This window comes from Podarcis melisellensis, assembly GCF_964234715.1.
Source record: "Podarcis melisellensis genome assembly, chromosome: 6".
In the NCBI taxonomy this organism is placed as follows: domain Eukaryota; kingdom Metazoa; phylum Chordata; class Lepidosauria; order Squamata; family Lacertidae; genus Podarcis; species Podarcis melisellensis.
This window is the reverse complement of record NC_138538.1, coordinates 33,969,610-33,992,966: the sequence shown is the minus strand read 5'-3', so window position 1 is coordinate 33,992,966 and position 23,357 is coordinate 33,969,610. Positions and strand designations below refer to the sequence as shown.

General features: G+C 43.0%; 2 protein-coding genes across 5 annotated transcripts in view; both read right to left on the bottom strand.

Annotated features, from left to right (window-relative positions):
- Nucleotides 1-23,357, bottom strand: part of LOC309372174 (uncharacterized protein) — a gene marked incomplete at its 3' end in the record, with an annotated part of 317,646 nt that overhangs the window by 100,195 nt on the left and 194,094 nt on the right. The gene's annotated exons all lie outside the window — the stretch shown is intronic.
- Nucleotides 1-23,357, bottom strand: part of SYT6 (synaptotagmin 6) — a 131,413-nt gene that overhangs the window by 70,048 nt on the left and 38,008 nt on the right. For 3 of the 4 annotated variants that reach the window (XM_081915249.1, XM_081915250.1, XM_081915251.1), the window contains exon 2: nt 849-1,185. In XM_081915249.1, the coding sequence (XP_081771375.1) occupies nt 849-1,185 (337 nt within the window). The remainder of the gene's footprint in view (nt 1-848; nt 1,186-23,357) is intronic. The other variant, XM_081915252.1, reaches the window with a different exon arrangement.

Here is a 23,357-nt window from a genome sequence, read left to right as displayed (position 1 = left end):
CATCTTCAGATGTGGGTGGGCTTAAAGAGAGGAGGGGTCAGGGTGCACATGCAAGCCCTGCCCCACAAATCTTCATGTAATCAAGTTTAACCCCATGTAATAGGGTTCCTGGTCATGAGGAGGATTCTGACTGCATTTCAAATCTTCCTATTCACTAGTCCCCAGTCCAAGGGCCTGAAGGAATGTTGTCCTACCTCCCAAAATATTTCTGCTTCTCCTCAAGTGCGCCAATTTTGCAAATGGCAACAAAAAGGAAGAAATTCAGGGATGGGCAGAGATGTTACTTATGGGAAGAAAGATATGAGTGCAATAGCACTCTATCATTCATAACTCTCTGCAAGTGGTATTCAGAGGTATTCTGCCTCTGGGTTGTATCTGGGTGGTGCCCCAGATTTTTGTTGCTCTTCTGTTCTTGTTTAACAGAGACAATAAAGTTTGTCTCCCGTTTGCACACCATTGTGTCCTCTAATCCATGACATGACAATTACTCAAACAAATCTAATTACTCTAGAACACCTTGATCAATATACACTCCTTGATGGAAACAAAAAAAGGGATGGGGGGGGGACTTAACAAACAAACCAAAAACATAAACTTTCTTTTGAGCATATACAGTGAGCAATGAGGAAGCTTTTCACTTCATTGCAGGGGATACACCTCTGGTTTGAGGCTGTGGGAACTTATTTGAATGGACAAGTAATAGCAAGAGAAAACTGGGTGTGGCATGCAGTAACCTTCATCAGCGCTCCCTTCTCCTCATGGAGAGTTTTCTCATCTTCAGCACCTCTGTAAAATGGTCCATATTGTCTAATCCAACAGATCCAATTCAGGGGATGCTCTGCACTCACCTGGTGGACGATGCAGGCTCTGTTGTCTGCCTCTGCATCCGTGTGCGTCTCATAAGGTGATCCTTCATGGACATCTGGACTTCTGCGGGAATATCCGGTGACGTGTGACTGATTTTCACAGCTGCCTCCAAGAAGCCCAGAGTCCCTGTGTCCTTTAGCTTGTCAGCCATGTTCTCTTTGTCGTGTTCCGCTGAGTTCTGGGAGGCGGGGGTGTTAGTTGAAATGGCCTTGTTCCTCCAGGGCACCCAGCACAGCTTCCAAAAGAGAAAGAGAAAAACTGCCACCAGGGCCAGTCCACATACAATAACTATCACCGCAAGGAGGCTGATGGAGAGCTCTAGAGGTTGGGGAAAGGCAACAGTGACAAACAGGGGCAGAAAGGATTGGAGAAGAGATGTGGAAGAATAGGTGGGAAAGCAGGAAAGGAGGGAGGTAAGGGAGAAAAGAGAAGAAAAGAGAAGAAAAGTCTGTGAGACACCTGAAAGAACAAGGACAGGTACATTCTGAAATAGCGTCTGTTCCCTTTCATATGCTCTGCTCATGAAAAGAAAGTGTAACAAGATTCCTCAGTGAAACATTTCTCCAGAGTAGACATTCTTAACTATCCACACCCCCCAAACCCTTCTGTTTCTGTTGTGATTTCCTAAAACTATTTCATTACAGTTTTTGTGATGGTCTTGTTTGATATAAGCATTATAATTTTGGGAAGCTCAACTGAAATGGCCACCCAAATCACACACCAACATCGTTTCTCCTCTGATCAACAACTTCTGGCAATTCTTAAAATGTTAAGAGATCTGACTACAGGACAGACAGCACTAATGATTAGGTTTTCAAAATGTCTGGTGCCAGTGGGGCACCCTATTGGGAATGGATGCTTCCTCACAACCTATTGACTATTCATTCCCAGTCAGGGTCTGATAATGTGAGCTGGTGCCCTGGAAAGGATTCATGTCCGCTGCTGACTGCATTGGGAATTTGTTGGCAGAAGTAGTTGGCTAGTTGTTTGGTTGGGTGGCTGGGAAAGGAACAGATCCCAACTCTACTTATTGTGGTCCCAGTCCCAGTGCTGCCCTCCCCCAGGCCATGGTTGAATAAGGGGTGGTAAGATGGATTCCGGCAAACAACCATCTGGATTCAAAATGGCCATAGCTTTATTGATTACAGATACAGGTGGAACTTCGGCTCAGGCATTGGGTGTAAATGCATTCCACACTTCTTCCAGACGGCTGGAACAATTTCAGGGTCATGTCAAGGATTATGACCTCCCTCCCCCCGAGTTGGGTCCATATCAGGGGAAGGAAACATCTGACACATGAGGCAAGTTAGACCAGACCAATTAGATCAGTGCAGCCATTTTTAGATGCCCATGCCCACCTGCCTGCCACCTGACATTAGAAAAAAATACCAAGATTCCTAGAAAGCTGATTTCAGTAGCCACCACTACACTCTTCAGCTTCTAAGGCATCATAGCATTCACTTGGCCATAGCTGATTAAAAATAGCACCTGAAACTTCTTAATCCTAGAAAACATGTCACTTGATACAGCCCGTAAGCAGATGCCTTTGTACTGCTCTGAAACAGGGAAGGCTTGTAATATTGCAAAAGCAAATATTAATACAGTTCTGTACAGCTCTGTCAGGTACAAAGAGTATAACACTGTTAGGCAATCTTCGGAAAACACACAGCCCTTGTGCTTACGCTAAGATAACTGAAACAGAGGGGGTAAGTAGAGTTTAGGTCTCTGTTTCTTAGCTGTCTCTTGTAATCCACCTTGATCCTATAAGAAAGGGCAGGATAAAAATTTTAGTCATGGAATTCTGAACTGGGAAACAACAAAGTCAACATGTCAAATAGATCCTGGAAACAAGATGCCTCCATATGGAATTTTTAATTATTATTTTTTTAATTGCTGAAGTACCTCTTGGAAAAGAAATAATGAGGGGAAGGTTGTCATTGAAAGATTAGCACTTTGACATCAAATAGTGTTTTCTATCTTCTAAAAAGTAGTGATGATGATGATAAAACTGAAGTAAAGTGGATTTTTCTGTGTTAGAAAATGTTGGTGCAATCTGGAAAAAAAAATTCCTCTATGCAAAAAAAGCAAATATACTGTTGGAAGTGGCTGGCTTCCTCCCAGGAGAGCACATGGTTTGCAGGTCCCAGGTCCCAGGTCCAATCCCTGGCGTCTCTAGGTGGGGCTGAAAAAGCTCCGGTCTGAAACCCCAGTGCACAGCTTTCAAGACAGTGTAAACGATTCTAAGTTAGATCCAAAGTGTAGGTCAGGTTCCTCTGTGCACATGCTTCCTAAATTCCTATGCAATCTGAAGTTACCTGGCATGCAGCAACATCAAGGAAATGGATTGGGGCAATAATACAGGGAAATACAGCCATATTAGCTGGCAAAAGCCAGTTCTCCGGGCCAATCCCACTACTGGACAATGCAAAGCAGTTGTTTCAAACCGGAATTTTAGGTATCATTGGCGCTGTGGGTTAAAGCCTCAGTGCCTAGGGCTTGCCGATCGAAAGGTCGGCGGTTCGAATCCCTGCTGCGGGGTGCGCTCCCGCTGTTCGGTCCCAGCGCCTGCCAACCTAGCAGTTCGAAAGCACCTCCGGGTGCAAGTAGATAAATAGGGACCGCTTACCAGTGGGAAGGTAAACGGCGTTTCCGTGTGTGGCTCTGGCTCGCCAGAGCAGCGATGTCACACTGGCCATGTGACCCGGAAGTGTCTCCGGACAGCGTTGGCCCCTGGCCTCTTAAGTGAGATGGGCGCACAACCCCAGAGTCTGGCAAGACTGGCCCGTACGGGCAGGGGTACCTTTACCTTTTTTAAGGGGAGGCAAATGTCAGTTATTTAAGTTATGATACTTGTCCTCTCAGGAGGCACAATTTTGCATTTCCACTGAATGAGCCAAAATATCTTGGGCCAGTTCTGAGGTCTGGGCCACACATGCCACAGAATGAAGCACAAAAGCAATTGTGGATGGAATTGAATTCCCGCTCAATCCATAGGTAAATTCAGATGGCAGGTGGGGAACACCACTTCTGTAAAACAAGACATGGAGGAATATTCCCCCATGGAGTTTTCTTTTTTAAACAAAAGCTCTCTGCAAATAGATAAAACTACCACACCAGGGAAAAAGGTCCTGAGCCATTTGCTCAGAATTTTCCATCTTCTTTCTTTATGTCGGAAGGTATTCTAACCATAACTGTCGAAAAATCACAACCTTCTCTTGTCAGCTGAGTGTAATACCACAGCTATTTTCTGACTTACTCCTGATGCTTGGTTCCTGGTAAATGTGGCTTTTAATCAATTACCAACCTTCCTTCTGCAGGAGACTCAGTCAACCAGCATGAATCTTACCACACCTATGTTTTATTTGTTTTGGGATATTTATAAACCCCCCTGGGGAGGTTGATTACCCAATGAAGGGTAAGATACCCATTTTAGAAATTGATTCATTAACTAGAAGCCAATGCACAGTGCGACCCTTACAAACCCTCTACACCCAGGGTTAATCAATTTATGACTCTAGGCAGATTCTCCCGAAGGACTCTGAGCTATCTGTTCACACATAGCCATATGGTAATGGTAGTAAAGAAGCACTTTTAGGACTATAATGATCTGCTGTATGAGGAAGATATTTTTCCTTAATTTACTTATGTCTCGAACTATAAATATGGATGATCTTACATCTGTTTGCAAGGTGCCTGGGTCTTATTCTTTTAAACAGCTTCCTTGTGCACTGAAAAGTGCTCCATCCTCCTCAGAACAGCAATTTAAAAAGGAACCACTCCAAATCTATCCTTATTAGATAGCTGAGCCTGTATCAGACTCTCTAGGCAGCTCACATCTGTTCTTCATTAGAGCTGTTATGAAAATAACCCTTGAAATATGCTTTTCTTTTCAATGCAAGTATTCCCTACCAGGACTGCTCCATTTGATCACAAGTTTCATTTAGGAACTAGCTATAATTAAAATATTAGCACTGAGTATTGAAGAAAGCGATAGAAGACATGACATGAACTTAAATTGTCATCTTAATGAACATAAAAGCCAAATTTCTTCATTACTATAAAGAAGTGACAATAGATCTAGTTGGATTGCTTGGTTTTGATCTGAGATCTGGCAGGATCAGTAACACAATCCATGTGTTACAAGCCAGCTTGGAGAGGGCTTGTTTTTCAGTTCTGGCTCAGAGCACAGTCTTGGCATAATCCAGTCTTATGAACAATTTACCATTAGCAGAAGCTAGATAGAGAAATGTCAGATTACGCTTTGCACCAGTCCTTTTAGTTCAAATACTGGAGAAGAACATGTCTTCCCATTGTTCAGTTAAACACCCAGGGTGCCAGCTGTTTTCTAAGTATTTCCGTGACTAGCTAGAAATCAGAAGATGGAAGTTGATGGGTACTTTTGTGGCTGAAGACTTGCACCAGCTGTTGCTTTCTTCCGTTAGACCCATATAAATGCCCCTATTTGAATACAAGCCCCTTCATCTGCCTGGGGCCACCTCAATGAGAGGATGTCTTTTTCTTGCCTCACTTAATAATGAATAAGACTGCATAAGATAAACAGTGGAGGTTCCCCAAGAGACTTGGCTAATTGCATTCTCGGCATAGCACAGGCACCACTTTCTGCTGCATGGAGAGCTAAGCCCTGGAAGGGTTCCCAATGTTCTCAGTTATCAAATACAGCTTCAGTAGAACTTGGATGACTCGAAAGAGCAGCCTGATTCTCCCCGTATTTTGCTCTGCAAAAAAGTTACTGGGAAGGGGGAAATGTTTTCCTCTGCCAGAAGTCTATGGCTCTGAGATCTAATGCCAGAGGAAAAAATTATACATATGCACATTAATATTAGTGTCAACCAAGGAGTTTTCCCTCTCCCCATCCCCTCAATGTGTGTCCCCAGAAAGCATCTATATTCTTATTACAATTAGTCATGTAAATAGTGACACACAAAAACAACCCCAGAAGTCTGAAGGGGTAAACAATGCTAGGCATTTGCTGCTGATGCAGACATCAGCACCTGGGGCTGAGCAACTATTTCAGACTATAAGGGAACATGTAGGGCTTACTGACTGTGTCTTCCCAAGGCTCATCCCTATGGGCTGGATTCCTGACAGGAGTTCTCTTTTCATCATTTACACAAAACTCAATAGGCCAGGAGCAAGCCAGACAGCACTGCATCAAATTGGCAAGTTAACTGAAAGCGAAAAATGGCCATCTTAATGGCATTTGTTGTGCAAGAGATGATTACTAACACAGGTCAGTGCTGGTTAGCACTCCCTTATGTGCAATCTAATGTGGAACAGATTATCTGCCTTGCAACATATGGGAATCTGCCGTGATACTGTAGAAGTGTGTCTGCAGAGGGGGCACTCATGTTACAGATCAGATCTCAGATTAGGAACTAGGGCAAAAGCAGGTAAGTTTATGAGCCTTCTTCCACATGAACACCGATGGTAGCCCCTGGACTCATATGCTGGTGCACTGTCCACAGTTGTCCCCACCCACCATGTAGTAAGGGAGAGAGGCTAGCACTTGCACAGATGGACACTGTTTCATAGCCGCCAAACCCCCAAACAAACCATGTGCAGGTGTGCCCAGAGGACCCCATCATGAAAACTGCACCAGTCTTTCTGCGCCTCTCAAGCATGTTACTTTCTCAGCAACCAATCAATGCTTCACCCCATCCAAGTGCCCCTGCTTTAAAGCTAGATGGTGCCAACTTTATTACAGAGCTGGACCATCCATGGAGGCATCACATCAGCCTCTGTGTGCAAAATCCTCACAAACCCCTGCTCTAGAGGCTTGTTTGCCTTTTCCTGCAGCATGTGGAACAGCCCCCTTTCCTGAATCACCTTGATGATTCCAAACACCCTTCTTGTCCCCTAGACATACTGATGTTCATGGCCCCCATTCTCTCCTGGCAGCACACTATAATTTTAGATGACTGCAGGCTGCAATTCTGTGAGTTTTAAATTTGTACACACAGTAATTGCACTTGATCACATTCATGCTTTCTCTTTACTACCAGTCCCTTTCATTTGTTTAGCTTTTGCGCTGCATCACATGTTTTCAGTGGGGATCTTCTGTTTTAATGCAATCTCATAAAATGACATAGATACTGATGATGCTATTTGAATAATTAATAGTAATTTGATCACATTACCCATTCTAGCTGCAATCATTCTATCTAGCTATACATTCTTGATCTTGCTGAATCCATGGTCTTGGCCAATGTTCTATAGCATCAAACTACAAGCAATTCATAACAAATGATTTAATGTGCCTCTTCTCTCTTTGGTCAATTAAACCTGAAGTGCAACTGATCTGAGGGCCCCTACAAAATATGTGAGATAGGGATTCTCTAGGTCTATGAGGATTTGACACAAAGAGATACTGTACCCACTTGTGCTTATATTAACATGCTAATTTGCTTGCAGACATTATGTAACATTTCCTTAAATGCCTCTTCCTTTCCTTGTTTCAACTTCTTTTTTCTCCTAGATTAGTCACCACCTTGTGGAATGCAGATTACTCTAGTTGTCCATTGGATCTCCAGCCTTTATAAAGTTTGGTAGATAGAGCTTACTGGGAGAAGATTTGGATCAGACTATGGTGTTGGGAGATGGGTAACCATTCCCCCCCCCCATTTTCTCAGTGAAAATCACCTCTCCTCTTTAAATTGCTATTTGCTCCATTATAGGAAATATATGTGTAATGTACATAGTTGTGCATGTAAGTTTTCTTTAATGGAACACATGCCAAATGGGAGGGCGTTTACTGTACTAAGAAATCTGGGGGGACGGGATGTTAAAGGATTAATCTCCCATGCCAGCACTGCAGTCCTAGTCCACATCAAGTTCTAAAATTGCTGTTTGTCAAAAGACAAGAAACTGATTATTTGCTCACAGATGTTCATTATATCGTTTAGTTTGTTCCTGGCATGTAATAGGCATTTTGGCCCTAACTAGTGGGGGGGGGGGGAGTCATAGATAAGTGAGTTTCCAAATACTCTGCAGTTTCAGAATGAGGAACAAGGTACAGATTGTTTCCATTGCAGAAAATGGAAAGTAGACGTTCTGAGCACTCGCTCAGAATACATCACTCCAAAAGAAGTTGCTGCGTTGCATGAAACATTTTGCTAAGCCTTTTCTATTTATGCCATAGAATTACGTAGCATGTCGAAAGGTGCTAGCTTGCACATTATACCTTTAATGAAAAACCTTCAGAAATGATCCATTGAGGCCTCAGCGAACCGTGGTGCTGATAAGAGATGGATCTCAGCCTCTGCTGCCCATTTATGTACCAGCATTGGCAGCAGTCTGGACAGAATTTAGGGGCCCTCTTATGCATGAACTCCTGATTTCCATCTGGCACTCCTCATAAAACATGAGAAGATCTGGAGCTAACAGAAAAAGTGCCTGTCTCAGAAGAACGCTCATTTATAACAAGATGATATTAAATTATCTGGCACTTAACTTGTCTTTTCAAACTTATGGCTGCTTTCAAATGTCCTCATAAAGAAGGAGGCAACCCGATATAGAAGACCCAGCGTCCTGCCCGATACTCTACATGTTGAGGAAAGCTATCTCTTTCCCTTTCTCCCAGTAGGAGTCCTTATAGCAGACTTAGAGCAAACGAATTATCTAAGGTTTCCATATTGAAATGGAAGTATTATCGTCATTATTAATAAATCCTCCTCCCCCAGCCATTTTAGCTTGATTGTAAGCCTGAGATCAGAGAGTGACTTACTAGTGATCCTGTAAGGCACTCTGGGAGTCTTCTCGACAAATGAGAGGGGTAAAAATAAAAAATAAAAAATGCAATACATACATGCAGAATCATTAAACACCTAAATAAAAACTAGAAGTCGTTCAATACATACATTTTAATATTAAGCTTGTAGAGTTATTTCTCATCTTTAGGCACATCTGTATGTGAGTAGGCACATGGTAAGGGGACAGTGAAGGCAAGCATGCTGAACTTTATACCCTGTTCTGTTCTGATTACCCTCCAAATGCTGGAAGGAGATCTTCTGCAGCGGGATGATTTCTGCAATCATAGAGACTCCCTGCACATTTTAGAATCCTGAAAAAAATCATAGGTGTGAAGGAGTTTCCCTGCTTCACAAGTTTCCCCTTGTCCCACTTTGGGAGTTCAGAGTTCTTGTCCCTGCCCAGCCACTGACACCTGTTTATTCACAAACCACATGCCTGAAAGTGGCTAAAATGCATCTGAGTAAACACATATAGGACCATACTTTAAGAATAGTTCTAAGTGAGTTAAGAATCACATGGAGCAGTAGAGCAGGACTGTTCCCACTGCCCCCACTGTTGGACATGAGCTGTGATTCCTGCATTGCAAAGGGTTGGATCCATAGCTGTCAATTTTCCCTTTTCTTGCAAGGAATCCTATTCGGAATAAGGGAATTTCCCTTAAAAAAATGGAAATGTTGACAGCTATGGTTGGATCAGATGACCCTTCCAATTCTATAATTCTCTGTTTCTATTACTCACTCCTGTCCCTACATTCAGGGTGAATGTCTGTAGAGGGGAGCTTGCTGTACATACATAGGTTCCTCCGCCCCCTTACTGCAGAACCCCCAATAGCAAGTCTTAATTGTGTGAACACACAAATCAGGCTAAAACTGAATTTCAGATGTCCCCTTCCCCACATTTATTGCAGCCAAATTAGTGAAACACGGGATTCTTGTCTTATACATACTCATATCATTGGTCCATCTAGCTCAGTATTCCTTACACTGACTGGCAGCGGCATCCAAGATTTCAGGCAGGGTTCTTGACCAGTCCTACTTGAAGATGCAGGGAACCTTCGACATGCACAGGAAATGCTCTAGCACTGAGCTATGGTCCCTCCCTAAGCAAAGAACTATTAAAAAAACAACATTTCTAGAACAATATAAACCATGAGCAGTAGCAGACAAAATGCTAACTGTTAGGGTTACAGTTCATTTTCACTGGTTTGACTTATTGCACCATTCCTGTGCAAGCCATGGCAAAGAAGACCTCTGCTCTACAGCAAGGATGTTCACTGCCTGCTTTGGATCACACTCACAAGCGTCTCTCGCTATTATTAAACTAGCTGGTTCTACGTTTTTGTCCCTCAAAGAGCACAGAGAGATGTGCCAATGGTTTAATTCTTAAAATCCAGAAAGCACAATGATATTGAATGAATGGCTGAATACATGGTGAAGCAATCACCATGCACCAAAATATCTTGCTCCATCCAGTTTGTCACATTACCAGACTACTGCAAAAGTTTCCGAGAGTTGAAAATGGTAAAATATCAGCCCACAAATTGTACACACACATACCGAGTTCCCATTTTTCTTTTCCAGCTGCCCTGCTTCAATCCTTATTCAGTCCTCATTGGGCTGGGCTGGGGGGTGGATTTTCATACATCTGCAAACCCTGGGGTTCTCCCAACCTTCCAGATACTCCCCTCTTCCTCCTCCATGGCTTCGTTTTGACTCTAATCCCTGTCAGCACTTGCCACCTGAGCTGGCTATTCAATACGATTGATACAATTGGATCATTTCTTTGAAGCTCAGGCCACATTTGTTCAAGTCACATGCTGTTTCAGGGCTGTGTGAATCAGTGCACAAGAAGGACATGACCAGGATCATGACAGTGCATTGATGTTACAGAACTTCCATTAAGTGGGACCTGCGCATGGCTAGGAAGCAGTGCCTGGTAGATCAGCTTACAGAGTGGCAATTTGCAAACACCCCAAGCTAAGCTGGTTTCATTGACCTTGCTGGGAGTGTAGAGTTGTAGTCTAATGCAACTCACAAGCGCTTTCAGAAAGTGAACTGCAGGATAATGCAATTAAAAATTGGCACTAATGAGGCAAGACTCCTCCTGGCAGAGCATATGCTAATTATGGAGATGCAGAAACCATTCAAGCAATGTGATCTGAATCTATCGCTTCCTGATTCTCAGCAAGCTCCCTTATGTCATCACTTCCTGGGGAGGAGACAGGTGGGAGTATTTCTACATGAAAATTCACAGCTTCCTTCATATTCCCCCCCCCCCTCTTGGCAATGACAGTAAATTATTAAATGTCTTATCTGCCTCATTGGCATTTAATAACCAAGGAAGCAGGAATGTGCAAACTCCAGGGCTGTCTCAGCAATTCATCATCAGAAGCTTATCTCATTTGGTTAGCACTATGTCTTTTTTCAGGCAGCTGGGAGGAGGGAAAACAATGCACCTATTTTATAAATAGAGAAAATTATTTTACCAACTCTCAATTAAAAAAAAGATAAACAGTGAAAAGACAGAAGCTGCAAATGCAAATGTAAAGATACAGCATTCTAATGTTCCGGTGTAGGCAAAACACAACACAACACAATACAATACACCAGGAACCCAAGGATACTCAAGAAATCCTGTATGTATATGTACACAAACACAACAAACACAATTTGCTGTCCCTTACAGCTGAATTGTTAAGAAAAGGCTTGGGGGGGGACACAAATAAGTTGCACAATCCTGATATCTGGAACATTCCCCATTCCTTACCTGCTCCCAGGACTCCACGTTTGCATTTATTTTGCTTCTCCACTATATGCAACAGATTTGTTTTAGGTTTCCCTTCCGTGGAAAGTATCTTCTGACAGTGTGGTTATTCCTTCTTGACTAAGCATACTGAAAGTACCTTACAGTTTGCCCACCCCCCCACCCCGCTTCATGCAATTATCCTAAAATGGACACAGAACAAACTAGACTCTGATTTAGAGCCATCTGCATGACTATGCAAGTGTGGGAGAAAACTGAGGAGATATTAATTAATTAGTGTTTTATTTAGAATGACTGTCGCATGCATTTAGAATACGACACATGTAAACTCTTCGGGACTATGAGGACTTCCTGGCCCCATCTGTACAATATATTTAAAGCAGTATAACACCACTTTAAAGGCCTCCCCACAAAATCCATGGAACTGTAGTTTGTGAAAGGTGCTGAGAGTTGTTGGAATACCCTGTTTCCCTCATACAGCTGCAATTTCCAGAGTTTCCTGGGAAGAAGGTTTGATTGTCACACACTTTTCCCCACCCAAAACAGACCCAACAATGATAGAAAGCTTTAGCTCTATAGGGGAACAGCAGCCACATAATGGAGTTTGTAAACAACTTTATGTGAAATGATGCTTGTCTTGTAACGCAAGTGTTATGAGCATTTGCAGATGACACCAAGCTGGGAGGGGTACCTGATGCTGCAGCAGATAGAATCAGAATTCAATATGACCTTAACAGATTGGAGAAGTTGGATGGCTAAATAGCCTCCAAATGTTGCAACCCCTTGATCATTTCAGTTATGCGTTTCATAACCTGATTCAACTCCACAATATCCTTTTGGAGGTGAGTTAACTTGAGCTGTTCTTCACCTCAGGTAGTAAAATGTCTTGGGCCACCCCCAGAACAGTTGGTTTGGTCTTCACCAAATACCTTTAAGCAAGTAGGCAACGTAGCATCCCTCACAGGACATGGTAAGAAGAATAATGAGATGAACTCAGGTATGCTGTCCTGAGCTCTGGGGAGGGGAGGAGGATGCAAACCTCATTATAAATATTATGCCAACAACAACAACAGTGCACAGTCAGTTCATGCGAAGCAACTCCCTAGATGACTGGCAGCCCCTGTTTAGAATTAGATTTATTCCCCTGCTTTAGAGATGGGCCATTTAGCTTATGCAGCAGAAGTTCGCTGTGAGGTAATTAAAGTGTGAAAGCTTCAAGTTTTAATCCTCTCCTGTCGATTGTGCAACCAGAGTTTATAAAAGTTACATGAGAACCACAGAAATCCAGAAACCGGCAAGAAATAACAACAGCATACAAAATGAGGGAGAGGGGGGTTTCTGTTACTTCTCTGCACTGCCACCCCAGTGCCTTTATGCACACAGAAAGGAGGAGAGAGAATCCAAGCCCTTGGCAGAGTCAGGTAACATCCTGAGGCTTCTGCTAAATGAGTGTTCTGCACTCTCGTGCAGCAGCAAGTTGAGTTATATTGTTATCAAAACAATGAGGAGGAAGCTGACAGGCAGCGCCAACCTCTGGACCACTTGTAAGAAAGCAATCAGGCAGGTGGAGGCTCTCTAAGGGCAGACTGAGGTTGTTGGGGCAGAGCCTCATTTACACAAGCAGAACAGCCTCAAACTGGTTCTAAAGCAGTTCATAAGTTTTCAGTTTGGTTCAGTTCTAAGCAGGAAAAACCTGGCAATTGAAGGAACCTTGAAGGTCCCTCTTGACATTACTAGTGCGTTTTCACATTTTTAACAGGTCTGAGAAGCTGGGATCATGTTAGAAGTGAAGAATCCACTGCGGCCATTTAAAATTGTTAAGGTGGTATCTAGCGTTCCTGTCCCGCTAACGTAGCTTTTATCAGTATTGGATCCTGAAATATTGTTGGACCCAGTGCTATTTTTCTAGAAAAGGAGGTGCCGGAACTAACCATGAAGGCCTACCTTGTTCTCATAATGAAAATGGTGCCCGCCTGAGAGGTCAACTGAGTTCCAGTAAGTTCTGGCAGAAAAAAGCCCTGGTTGGACCACAACTCCTATCATCCTTGACCACTGATCCTGCTAGCTAGTAATGATGGGAGTTGTAGTCCAACAACATATGAGGACTCAAGGTTGAAAAAGGCTGCTCTAGCAAAAGAGACTTCTGCTTACAGAAAAAAAACTTCCTTCTCTCTCCTGCAGCCCTGTGCACACCCTCCAAATCAGCTGGGTGGGGTGGGGTGGAGGAGGAAAAGTCCTGTTGGGCAAGTGGCATTCTTCTTGTGGAACATTGGGTACAACCCTATGTATGGTTTTGCCCTGAATGACAGTCTACAAAATGAAGCTCCTAAGACGGTGTTTGGGTCTAATAGTTACTACAAAAGTCTGTTCCCTTCACATTTAAATTGCAAGGGATTTTTCTCTGAAAGCTCTGCAGTGAAACTACTGAAGCAAAAGACACACACACACAAAGCAAAAGGAGGGGGACAAAGAACAGTTTGGAGGCGTAGTGCTCTAAAACAAGAAGCAATTTGATACTGTGCTCAGGGAAAAGAACCGCCTTTGTTCGGTCTGTCAAGATGTCCTCTCTTATCAAGGAGTGTTCCAAGGTTTGTGAGAGCAGCTCATTAATGAAAGGCTCCATTTTTTTTCATCTTGGATGGAAATGCATGAGGAGAATATGGTGTAATTAAAATTCAGTTTCTCCCTCCCTTGGCGATTTGAGGCAGCTACCCGAATCCGAGTTACCAATAGAGATAATTAGCAGAACCCAAACACAGAACGAATAAATGCCATGGACAAAGCTGTATTTTTGATGGGCTATTTGCCACTAGACAATACCATGCTAATTATGGCAACATTGACTTTTATTACTCAGTAGCAGTGTTCTCAGCCATTAAGAAGATTCATGGATAACTCTGACCCCACTGTGGACAGTTCTGTTTTAATATATCAAAAGGTTCTTTCCCTCCAGAGATAAATTGGGCAGTTCTTACAATATTGTAGTAACTGGAGGTCACTCCAGTTATATATTGGATTTAAAGCAAGGACACAATGAGCCCTTCAAGGAAATAGGCAGAAAGCAAAAGTCTACACCCTGTCCTCCTGACTTGTTCTGCAGAAAGGAGAGAGAGTGGAAGGGGGGATCTTTACTTGCCTTGCAAGTGGCCTAATGAACAACTGAAACAACAACAAGGCAATAGCTGTGGAAGGGCCATAGCCCAGTGGCAGAGCATCTGTTTTGCATACAGAAGGTCCTTGGTTTGTTGTTTAGTCATTTAGTCGTGTCCGACTCTTCATGACCCCATGTACCAGAGCACGCCAGGCACTCCTGTATTCCACTGCTTCCTGCAGTTTGGTCAAACTCATGCTGGTAGCTTCAAGAACACTATCCAACCATCTCGTCCTCTGTCGTCCTTGTGCCCTCCATCTTTCCCAATATCAGGGTCTTTTCCAGGGAGTCTTCTCTTCTCATGAGGTGGCCAAAATATTGGAGTCTCAGCTTCAGGATCTGTCCTTCCTGTGAGCACTCAGGGCTGATTTCCTTAAGAATGGATAGGTTTGATCTTCTTGCAGTTCATGGGACTCTCAAGAGTCTCCTCCAGCACCATAATCCAAAAGCATCAATCCTTCGGCAAATAGCCTTCTTTATGGTCCATCTCTCACTTCCATACATCACTACTGGGAAAATCATAGCTTTAACTATACGGACCTTTGTTGGCAAGGTGATGTCTCTGCTTGTTAAAATGCTGTCTATGTTTGTCATTGCTTTCTCCCCAGCATCTCCAGGAAGGGTTGGGAATGATCTCAGTCTGAAAGCCCAGAGAGTTGCTGCTAAGTCGGTGTAGACGATATTGAGTTGGATGAACCAATGTTCTGACCCGTAAGGCAGCTTCCTTTGTTCCTACCATTAGGGTGGCCATGGAGCCTACTTTGCAGAGGAAAGTCCTCTGTATGAAATACTGTCCAGAACAAGTCCATATTAAAGGTAAAGAACCATAAGAAGTGAGACCAGGGTCGCTGAAGTTGCACACGAATGGTTAGCATTTGGGCAGCTGATTGAGGCACTCCTCGCCACTGCAGACACCCGAGTTTCCAGTGTCAGCTTTAAATGGAGCGCTACCCCCAAGCTATATGCCTGTTCCTTCAGAGGGAGAGCCATTCTTTCCAGAACAGGTTGTCTCCCTAATTACTGGACCAAAGAACCACAGCTCAATGGTACTTCCACCTTATTAGGGTTTATTTTCCCTTCATTTTCTCTCATGCAGCCCATCATTGGATCCAGGCACCAGTCCAGCACCAATGCAGCCTCTTCAGATTCAGATAGACTAGTACAACTGAGTGTACCAGCATATTGATGACACCATGCTCCAAATCTCTGCATGGCACCTCCCGACGTTTTAATATAGATGTCATAGGAACAAGATGGAACCCAGCAGGACCGCACAGCAGAAGTGTCATGGGGCCAAGCAGAAGACCCCAATGATATTTCCTGGCAGTCACTCTGCAGATAGATGATATGTATTGTATTTCAGTCTTAAGTAATTATTTCTAAATTTGTGTCTATGCATATGTATTAGCATATGCAGATTTTATGCAAATTGGTGCCTTCTTAGGGAGGGGGTGTGTGCATAAGTGGCCACACCTGATGCACTTGGCAACTTCATTTAACATCCACATTCATGTGGAGAAACAGATCAAAACCGCTTTAGATCAAGGGGGAGACCAATAGATTTTGCTCTTTTTATTGCACACACACACACACACAAAAGCCAAAGGAACATGACAGACATTTGCTTGAAAAGCCCTGTTAGCAAATCTGAAACATCCCAAAACTTGCTGATCAACTGCAGACTTGACAGGTTGATTTTAGCACTGGGCCAAAGTATTTGATCCAGCAATTTGTGTTAAAAAAACAAAACAGTTGGGAAATGGCCCCTAATGATTAGATTCTTCTTCAGGGAGGTGGTAAATTACAAGATCTTTTATATTACCTTTAACGGGAGGTGGCTGACATTCTTTTCTTCTTGTTGTCTCTCTCTTTTTTATAGACAAAAAGCCTTCCTGCTGCTTATTTCAGTGATGTCTAAAACTTCAATGTTGCCTCTGATTCTAATAACATTGTCTAGTTTTTTCAGTGGCTTTCTCAGACAAGCCTTAAATATAAAAGTCACTTCTTGGAAGAGATCACAGCTCAGAGGCACAGTAAATGTGTGTGTTTCCTGTCCTGGCCATAGGAGACAATACTGGGCTAGACTTGATAAAATGCAGTTTCATATATGCTAGGGTTGCCATATTTCAAAAAGTGAAATTCATGACACAAAAGTTGTTGAGGTGGTTTTTTTTATGAAATCTCAAAAAATATATATTAATATATATTAATTTAAAATGAAATTCACCAAAATCTACATTTCCAACATGGGCTGCCATGCATCTGGATTTTCCTGGACATTTCAGCAATTTTTGCCCAGACACTGTTTCAAATCCTGGGTATGTCCAGGAAATTCTAGACAAATGGCAACCCTAATGTTGATGCTTCAATGTGGCCGTTTTGCATGGTATACCAAACTCCAGAGTTCTTTGTTTCATTTAGCAAAGAGCCTGAACCACTTTAGAAAAATAATAATGTCAGATGTGGACAGAGGTTGCAGACAGCGAAAAGGCATATATATTTCACTCACAGTTCCTGGCAATTTTTAAAAAGGAAATAGGTCAGGAAGCAAACTGGGAAAGGGCTGTCGCTTCCTCAGTGAGACATTATGTCATTTTGTGTGCACTAATGGAGGAATACAGAATAGCAGCTCAGCTTTTTGTAGCTACTGTGCAGCATAAATTTGCCCAACATGCATATATTTCATTCTTCTGGGTCAAACTAGATATGACGTAAATTCCATGCATGCAGTAAACATGCACATTTTTAAAAATAATGCAAATAGCAGCCTAGTAATAGTGGGTGGTAGGTGTTACGATATGAGTACTACGCAGCTGTAAACCAGCTCGGTGTTTACATCACATGATGTGGCTAGTCCTGGGAAAGGATATTCCAGGCAGTTCACAGGATTCACAGAGCTTTATTCTGTGTGTAATATGAGACCTTCCTGTTGCGTATGTGAAGGAAGTCTTTGTCACTTGCTCGGAGAGAAGTCGGAGTGAACGGACATGTTTTTTTGTAAAGCTGAACAGTCAGAAATAAACGAGATGTAAATAGACTTTCTGACTATCTTATTTCTCCTTGCTGGTATGCAAGGAGCGAAGGGTGTGTGCATTTTCCACGCTGGGTAATGTAGCCTATCTTTCTTTCTTTCTTTCTTTCTTTCTTTCTTTCTTTCTTTCTTTCTTTCTTTCTTTCTTTCTTTCTTTCTTTGCTTTAGCATCATACTATCAACTCATGTTAAGCTAGATCCTTTTTACATGTGCTACTGGTAAGCCAGTATTTATGCAGCTGGTTGTTCCTGCCTAAGTGTAGAAGCTTACATGCTGTGATCCAGTCACAATACAGTGGTACCTCGGTTTTCGAATGCCTCCGTAGTTGAATGTTTCAGAACTCAAATGCCAAAAACCTGGAAGTAAATGCCTCAGTTTTCAAACACACCTCAAAAGTCAAACAGGAAACACGGCTTCCATTTTGAGGCTTGTGTTTTGAGGCTTCTGCTTTCGGATTTTGGTTTTCAAATGTTTTGGAACTCGAATGGACTTCCGGAATGGATTATGTTCGAAAACTGAGGTACCACTGTAATCTATACTATGGGTTAGTACTGATTGTACTGAACCTGGCCACAGTGACTAATAGAAAATAACTTCAAGAACTGCTTGTATTGCTACTCAGCTCTTAGTAGACAAATTGTAGATAACAACAACAAAATTTTCAGTTGTAGAATAGGTAAGGAAACTCTGATACATAGTGCTTATTTGATCATCACTCTTTCTACTTCTGGATACATTTATGACAGGGTTCTATGGGACCTGGTATTAGTACATAGAAGCAGCAGCAACAAGATCGTTTTACTGCATGGTTGGTTACTCAAGATACACAGCACAAAATCAGAATGCAACATATCAGTTCCATTCCAGATGTTTTTTGCTGTATGTGGATGTGCCATTTATGATGTCTTGATGTAGTTAGGGAAAGATTTCCCCTATTTCCAGAGGCATTACTATCAGCCTCACTGGGTGCAGTAATGAACCCAAAATTGCCAGGCCAAGGGCTTAATTAAAAAGCCACCTCTTAAAAGTTTAATTTGCCGGTAAAGCAGGAATCCATCAATGGCAGTGTTTCCCAGAATACAAAGCTTCTACTTCAAAGGCAGGGATGAATTGGAGGATATTTTTGAGAGTAATTATATAAGATTAGGGAATCAAAAACATCTCATTATTGCAGTCTGAGCAGGGAAGGCTGGCTGCTTGCTACAAAGAACTCCATGGGAGTCAGCAGCAGGCTCTCCCCAGCCTTGTCCCACTGCCCAGAAGCATGGGAAAGTTCACCCATAAATGCAAATTAGCCCCCAGCTCTGTCCTTACAAGGGATGCTTTCATATGATGCATGATTCATGGAATCTCTCTTGAAGTCCTCCACATATGGCAGCACTGAAATAAACTTCACGAGAAGTTTCAGAACTTTCCTTTGGTGTACAAAAGGGTATCCATTATTCATTGCTCCCAGCTAAGGCTGAATGTTAATTGATTCATTCTACTGGCTATTTGTCCAGGTGCACAATTTATTATTTGCAATTATTCTACTTAATTAACTCCATTCTTCCAATCTCCAGGCATACATCTTGTAACCCAATTGAACTGGCACCCCACAAAAAAGCAAATAGTGAAAGTAAACACTCCTCATTAAAAACAGAATAGGAAAAAGACCCGTGATCAAAAGCTTTAGTGCGAGCACCACATCATTGCACCAGCAATAGGGTATGCGTGTGTATATACATGGTAGACACTCCATAAAAGTGAACAATCCCTTGTACCAGGGGCAGGGACTTTCTCAGCCTGAGGTCTGCATTGCTTCATGTACAACCTTCCAGCAATAGGGTATGCGTGTGTATATACATGGTAGACACTCCATAAAAGTGAACAATCCCTTGTACCAGGGGCAGGGACTTTCTCAGCCTGAGGTCTGCATTGCTTCATGTACAACCTTCCAGGGACCTCCTGCCGGCAGCAGGTGCAATTTGTGTCAAAATTAGGCAAAGGTATGGATACAACTCTTCCTTTTGCCCAGCAGATTGTGTTCCACCCATGCAAAACTGAGAGGTTTCTACACCCCACCCCACGTCTCTCTTTCCTCCATCCAAGCAAGAAAGAGGCATGACCACACAATTGAAAGACACATTCTAGACAGGCAAAAGCATTTGAGGAGTATGCAGAGGGGGGTGGGTGGGTGAAGGGGGTGGTCTGAGGAGATGGCGTCATCTGGTGAGGGACAGAATCTAAAGCGAATCCTGAAGGCTGGATAGAGACACCTGAAGAGTTTCATGTGCAAGCCTGTGGTTTCTCTCTACTGCCTTACAACAGGCACTGATGCCAGGGAGCTGAAGCTATTTGGGCCCTCTCAATCATTTATTTTTTTTAGGAGGCCATTCCCCCCAGTTGTTGAGGCCAAACATGGAGCCAGGTGTGGAGCATAGCTAGGACATTATGCAACATTGTGTGCACAATGTCATAACGTTGTGTTGGGCCTCCTCAATGTTCTTCAGAAGGTGGTGTCTCTGGGCCTTAAATAGATTGGGGAAGAAGGGGAGACTCCTCTCTCCATATATCACACCATATATCCCTTTGCCTTTCTGTGTTGGGACAGTCCTAAAATGATAAACATTATTTATTAGCTACTCCCCTATGTCACTGGGTGATTTTCAACAAAAGCAAATAGATTTTAAAAATACATAAAATCAGTAAAAAAAAAAACAACGCTTTAAAGCACGCGCAACAGTTATGAGCAAGAAATACCAGTGGTCCACCTTTTCTTTGCTGATGGCATCAGAGAGGCAGGGAAGGCCAATGTCTCTGTGACAGTTCTGTGTTTATTAGGAAGGTTCCATGTTCTGTTCCTATCATCTCCGACCACTGGCCATGCTGGCTGGGCTTGATGGGAGTTGGAGAGCAACAGCAACTGAAGTGTCACAGGTTCCCTATTCCAAAGGATTGTCTCAAATAACAGGGCTGGGAAAGATCTTTGCCATTGCCTAACAGAATTACAGGATATACATTGTCTCCATTCCTGTTCTGGCAGTGAACTGGCCAACGCTGGTCCTTTGTAGGAAATTAAGCTGAACATTGTAACTTAGCTTTGCCATATGGCACTTGTCCCCAGTCACTTGCAAGCAGTACAGCAATTCATTACTTTATACTAAATACAAGCCAAGAAGCAAAACTGGCATATTTGTACAGTTAAGGATGTAAACACAGAATGAATGGAGACTCCCATTTGTTTACATTGAGCAATAAACTGTGGCAATGAAAGCACCTTGTCAGTCCTGGTAAAACCCAGAGTTTGAAAAGGATAGTTAACATAAGCTCTCTGTGTCTTCCCAGGAAAGTTGGACACACCACAAAGTTGAGAAGCTGCAACCTCTCAGATGGCAGAGCATGAGGAGCTTGTGTAAGCAGCTTCAAGCTTTCTCAAGGAAGAGTGGGACAGAAATGTTGCTGTCATCTATGCACAATCTTAAGGTATATCAAGGGCAGCCTTCGCCATCCTGGTGGCCTCCTGATGTTGTTGGACTACAACTCCTATAATCCAAGGCCAGCTGGCTGGGGTTAGGGTTAGGGAGTTGTAGTCCAACAACATCTGGATGGCATGATCTAGTGACGGCAGATTTAGGGAATATGCCAGAAAACCATCACATGCAAAACATCACATGGTAGTCAAAGATGGAGAATGTACCCAGCTTAGAGGTAAATCCTGCTGCGTTTTATGCAACTTCCATTTGCAAAGAACCAGCAGTAAAACAACTGCCACACCTAAACATACTGATTACCACATTCCCAAAATATAGAGAGCCTTGCCAGGAGAGATTTAGCAGAGAATCTGAGGGCTAGATTCCACTGTTCTACCTCCACTGTCGGTGGTAGTATGACTCTAATACAGTTGTACCTTGGTTTTCAAACAGCTTAATTCTTGTACGTTTTGGCTCCCAAATGCCGCAAACCCGGAAGTGACTGTTCCGGTTTGCAAACTAATTTTGGAAGCAAAACATCTGATGGGGCTTCTGCAGCTTCTGATTGGCTGTAAGAGCTTCCTGCAGCCAATCGGAAGCCATGCTTTGGTTTCTGAATGTTTTGGAAGTTGAACAGACTTCCAGAACGGATTCCATTTGATTTCCAAAGTACAACTGTACCCATTTCTGGAAACTGCAGGAGGGAAGAGTGCTGTTGCCCTCAGGTTCTGCATGCTGGCTTCCCATTGACATATTGTTGACCATTCTGAGAACAGGATGCTGGACCAGATGAGTCACTGGCCTGATCCAGCAGATCCTTCTTATGTTCTTAAAATAGGCATTACATTATATCAATCATTTCGTTGAATGTACATGGTTTTGTTTTGCTTTTTGCTTTTTAAAAATCCAAATAGCATCAGCAGGGGAGAATGACAATAATCATTAGGATCATAGCAGGTGTGGAAGGGGGAATTTAACCTCAGATCTGAAAAGAATCCCTCCTCTGAAGGTGCTCCATGTCCTGGGGGTGAAATTCCAGTTGGCAGAAATGCAGGATTCCTCACCCCAAAAGAAATACCAGCATTTTCCCTGAGGACCGCAGTAGAGGAGGAAAGAGTTACATCTCCATTCCATATCTTCTGAGATTCCAGTAATTATTACTCCCCACCCCCACAACACACACATACCAACTATAGTGTTTACATTTAAATCAACAACACTACACTGTAAATGCAAAGATGCATTTATAATGTCGTTTCTAGTTTGGCCCTCTAAAGTACTCAAAAAGTCCCTCATAATAGGAAAGAGAGAGCAGATTCTCAGCAATGTGTTAGTCACTAAAGCGTAGCTTTAAGGAGCTTTTGAAATTGTCTCCTGTCACCCAACCAACCCTCGCTATTGTGCTGTGTTGTTTCCAAAAATGGCTGTACTCGGAAAGGTTAATGCAGCTTTCCTAATAGTGCATTACTAATAGAGTGAATTAAAAAGCAATAAACAGTGCTGTTCTTAGGAAAATCCTTGGAGCCTGGATAAATTCATATATGTATATGGATGGATGGGTTTATATAACCACGTTCCCACAGAAAAGGAAATGCAGTAACGGAGAAAGCAAACATTTGTCATGCCTTTAACAGTGACCAAGCCTAAGGAAACGGCTTGCATCGGGTAACAATTCATCAGTTTCATCAGGTGGAGAGAGGAATGATGGACCCACAACAAGAGCCTCCCCCCCAGTCTGGGTGCCCTCCAGTTGTTCCAGAATACAGCTCCCATCAGCGTGGTCTGAAATATCTCGAGGGCACCAGGTTGGGGAAAGCGATACCATGGATTCAAAGGGCTGGAAATCAGAGAGGAATCTGGTAGGCATGAGGCCAAATGTGACCACTAGAATGAGGAACCAGTCAGAATTTGGGGACCTGGTCACTGGTGGATTGGAAGGGAAAGGGCAGCCAACTGATGCAGAGGGCAATGGCCAAACTGAGTGAGACAAGCTGTGGTACATGATGGGCTGTCAGGTTCAGGAGGATTTTAAAGTGCCCAAATGCCTAACAGCAGCTCTGTTTGTAAAGCCGCTTCTGAAAGCTCGGGTTTTTATCATAGCTGCTGCTTCATCCCAACACATGCTGATGTCATCCTTGAAGACACACAATTAAAGGCACACCCTGTACTCTTAATGCAGCAAGCAAGACAAAAAGGGCAATGCAAGGAGACGGATGAGGCACTTTTATTTTATTTTTCTGCAGCACTGCTTTTGTCTGGCCCATCCATGGGGCACAATTTGTCCGAGCTAGGACCTTCTTCTCATAAAGCCCCTCATGTCAT